Source organism: Ammodytes marinus (assembly GCF_949987685.1).
Source record: "Ammodytes marinus genome assembly, chromosome: 21".
Lineage (NCBI taxonomy): Eukaryota > Metazoa > Chordata > Actinopteri > Uranoscopiformes > Ammodytidae > Ammodytes > Ammodytes marinus.
Window position 1 is genome coordinate 8988822 of NC_137225.1, and position 3880 is coordinate 8992701.

At 45.4% G+C, this 3880-nt stretch overlaps 1 protein-coding gene across 1 annotated transcript; it reads right to left on the reverse strand.

Annotated features, from left to right (window-relative positions):
- Positions 1 to 399: 399 nt before the first annotated feature.
- On the reverse strand, positions 400 to 3674 carry LOC307268071 (uncharacterized protein; the record flags this gene model as incomplete). Its single annotated transcript, XM_080050589.1, has 2 exons — positions 400 to 3213; positions 3600 to 3674. The coding sequence occupies 2 exons, from the start codon at positions 3672 to 3674 to the stop codon at positions 400 to 402; spliced, it is 2889 nt and encodes a 962-aa protein (XP_079906715.1).
- Between the last annotated feature and the right edge of the window lie 206 nt (positions 3675 to 3880).

Genomic DNA, 3880 nt, shown 5'->3' on the forward strand with positions numbered 1-3880 from the left:
TTACTTTCCATTCAACATCTTTATCTCCGTTCTTGTATCAACATCCATTCCATTCTTCTTCTCTCCTCAACTAGCCCTATCTCATACCGTCTGACTCACTACGCCACCTAGAGGCTGTACAATGTAACTGAAATAACTGTATGAGTAATTCAATGCAGTAGTGAACACAACATCTCCCCCTTTCAATAAAGGCAAATTCCTTCATAACAAAACTTGAAATTACTTTTGTAATGGCATTCAAGTAACACGATGCCTATAACATTTTAAAGTAATAAGATGACAACCAATCAACCATTCCAGCAACATTTAACAGTATGTAAATTGCATACCAAACATTTTCATGCATGCATTCTTTTCTTTTCTTTAATGACTAACAAAATGCATGTTTATGCAACTTCTTTAGAACATGACATAGTCCTTAGCCCAGTTAGGCGGTTGCCTACACCTCTCAGGCCTACTGTCCACATTTGTCTCTCGTTCAGGTTCGGTCTGTTCAGTGTCATTGTCCATAGTCGTCATTTCAGGTAGTACAGAAAGGTGTGATGTGTTCCAGATTCTGCCATCATCCAACAGGTAGGTGTATGGGCTTTTCTTCCGCACCACAGTTCTTGGCTTTGTGAACTTTTGTTCTCCTTTCTTTACCTTCCATGGCTTCCGAATCCTGACCTGATCACCAGGGTTGAAGGATGTTTTCTTTGCACTCCTCTTCCTGTCTGTGTACTGTTTTGAGTATTCCTGTATCTTTTTAACTCGTTCACGCACCACATTCTCGTTTACGTGGACATGAGTCATATCCATGATTTGGAGTTTTGTTCTCATTTGTCTTCCATGAAGCAGCTGTGAGGGGCTCACTCCAGTGGTTGAGTGTGGAGTAGCTCTGTAATCCATAAGGAAGGACCTTGTGAATGGCTTCCAGGGTGTCCCTTGGATTGACGCAGTCTGGAGGCAGTCTTTGAGCACTCTGTTGAACCTTTCAACTTCTCCATTCGCACGGGGATAATATAGAGATGATTTCAGGTGCACGATTCCTCTTTGTTTTAGGAAATTTGTGAATTCAGCTGATGTGAACTGAGTGCCATTGTCACTCACTAACTCCTTTGGATTACCTTCCCGTGAAAAGGTTGCTATGAGGAACTGAATGATTGTTGCAGTATCAATCTGTGCCACAAAAGCTACTTCCGGCCATTTGCTGAAGTAGTCCACAAGCGTTACGGCATATCTGCAGTCTCTTGGTGCAGATTCAAAAGGACCAACGATGTCGATTGACACTTTTTCCCATGCGGCATCAGGCAAAGGCACAGGTTGGAGTGGGGCATTGTAGGTAGTAACTGACTTGTCGTTTTGTCTGCATGTAGTACAGTCTTTGATGAGTGATTCAACTTGTGCGTCCATTTTAGGCCACCAGTAAAGTTCTCTGAGGCGTTGTTTTGTTCTGACAATGCCCTGATGAGTCTCATGTGCAATGTCTATGAGCCTTTTCTGCAGTGACCCTGGAACCACGAGGCGGTGAGTGCCTCTGACCACGCAGTCATCCAAAATTGCCAGTTCATCACGTATCAGGTAGTATGGCTGTAGGTCATGGTCAAGCACTTTTTTTTGTCTTGGCCAAGGCTTTTGTAGCTGTGCGCGAAGTTTGGTCAGCACAGGGCACGAGTTACTCTCTGCTTTGAAGTCCGCCTGAGTGACTGCTTGAATGTCATCCAGTATTGTTGCGACTGACTCCACGGTCTCGGTATAATCCATGTTTGTCGCAGGAAGTGGTAGTCTGGATAAGCAGTCGGCGATGCTGTTCAGTGTTCCAGCTCTGTACTGGACCTCATAGTCAAACTCCATTAAGCGAGCAGACCACCGGGCAACTCGAAGTCCAGCTCGATTATTTCCCTTGGTAGTCAGGAGTGTAGTTAGAGCTTGATGGTCAGTGCGTAACAGGAACTTCCTTCCCCAGAGCCACACACGCCACTTTTCAGCAGCCCAGACGCATGCGAGAGCCTCCTTTTCAACAATCGAGTACTTTCTTTCAGCATCTGATAAACTGCGGGAGGCGAAAGCGATTGTGTCTTCCTCTCCGGCCTCATTTACCTGTGTCAAAACAGCTCCAAGTCCGTAATCAGAAGCGTCAGTTGAGACCACTGTTGGTTTGTTTGGGTCAAACAGTTTCAGTGCTGGGCTGTTGACAACCATGTTCTTGACTTGATCAAAGCTCTTTTGTGCTTCATCATTCCACTTGAATGTCGTATTCTTCCGCAACAGAGCTCTCATTGGCTCGACCAGGCTGGCGTAGTTAGGTATAAATTTGCTATACCATGCACTTAGGCCCAGGAATGAGCGCAGGGTGGCTGCATCAGTAGGAGCAGGCGCATTCAGGATTGCAGTCACATGGCCATCGCTTGGCTGTAAGCCTTCAGGTGAGAGTCTGTGGCCCAGGAATGTCAGTGTAGTCTGACTGAAGAGGCATTTTTCCTTGTTGAGCTGCAGACCCGCTTCCTGGATACGCTTCATTACAGCTTTCAGGTTAGCGTCATGTTCTTCCTGTGAGGGCCCATAGATTATGACATCATCTAGGTAACACTTAACCCCCTTTAATCCACTGAGTATTTTTGTCATCATTTTCTGGAATGCTGCAGGGGCTGAACTTAGTCCATAAGGAACTCTGCGGTATCTGTACAATCCTTCATGTGTAATGAAAGCAGTGAGACCTCTGCTCTCCTCATGCAGTTCCAGTTGATGGTAGGCGCTTTTCAGATCCAAGGTAGAGTACATCCTTGACCCACGCAGTGCAGCTAGTACGTCCTCGATCAGTGGTAATGGGTGGCTGTCGGGGACCACTGCCTTGTTAGGTTCTCTCATATCCACACACATGCGGATTTTCCCGTTCTTCCTCCTAGTGACTACAATAGGGGAAACCCATTCGGATGAATCAACTCCCTCTATGATTCCCTGCTTTTCCAGTTCATTCAGCTCTGCAGTGACGGTATCACGTACAGAAAGTGGCAGGCGTCTGAGTTTTTGTTGCACTGGTTTAACATCTGTGCGTATCTGCACCTTATGCACAAAGCCTTTGGCATGTCCAATGTCCAAAATGGTTGTAGTTTCAGGGAGCTTAGGTAACTGTGAAAGCATGGCACAGTCCACTGTTGGTTCCACCAACTTTCCTCCTTTAATCTCTATGTTGAGGTCTTCACATAGATCCAGCCCAATGAGGGGTGTACCAGACTTTACAATGTTGAAAAATCCAGTTGCAGTCCTCTGTTGGTATGTTACTGTCGCTTTAAGACGTCCAAAAACTTTTAGGTTCTGTCTTGAGTATGTCAACAGTTTTACTGTAGGTGGGCTTAGTGTACTTGTGCTGAAGTTGTCTCTGTACAGTTTTTCGGGTAGTATTGAAACAGCAGATCCTGTGTCAACTAACATGTCACTTGTATGTGTACTTGTAGCTGATGTAGCCAGAGTGAAAGTTCCAATTAATTTTCCTCGGACATCAGTCTTCTTGCCAACATTTAGGACAGTCACTTCAGGCAAACTCACTTCATTGACTGACTTAGCAGAGGATTTGCACACTCTGGAATAGTGGCCTATCTTCCCACATGTTTTGCATTTACCTTCTTTAGCTGGGCATGACTGGTCGTTAGCAAGGTGATCAGCAGATCCACATCTGTAACATTGTTGACTGGCATCATTCCGTTTTCCCCCTTTGTGCTTATACTTGTCTTTGGGGTTTCCCGCCTTCTTATTTCCCTGTCTGTAGACTGCAGAGACTAGTTTCGTTCCACTCTCTGTGAACGTTTTTGCATCAGCAACGGCGATTTCAATTCGTCTGGCTAGTGTAAGTGCCTTGTCAAGAGTTAGCTCAGGTTCCAACAACAGTCTTTCACGTATACGA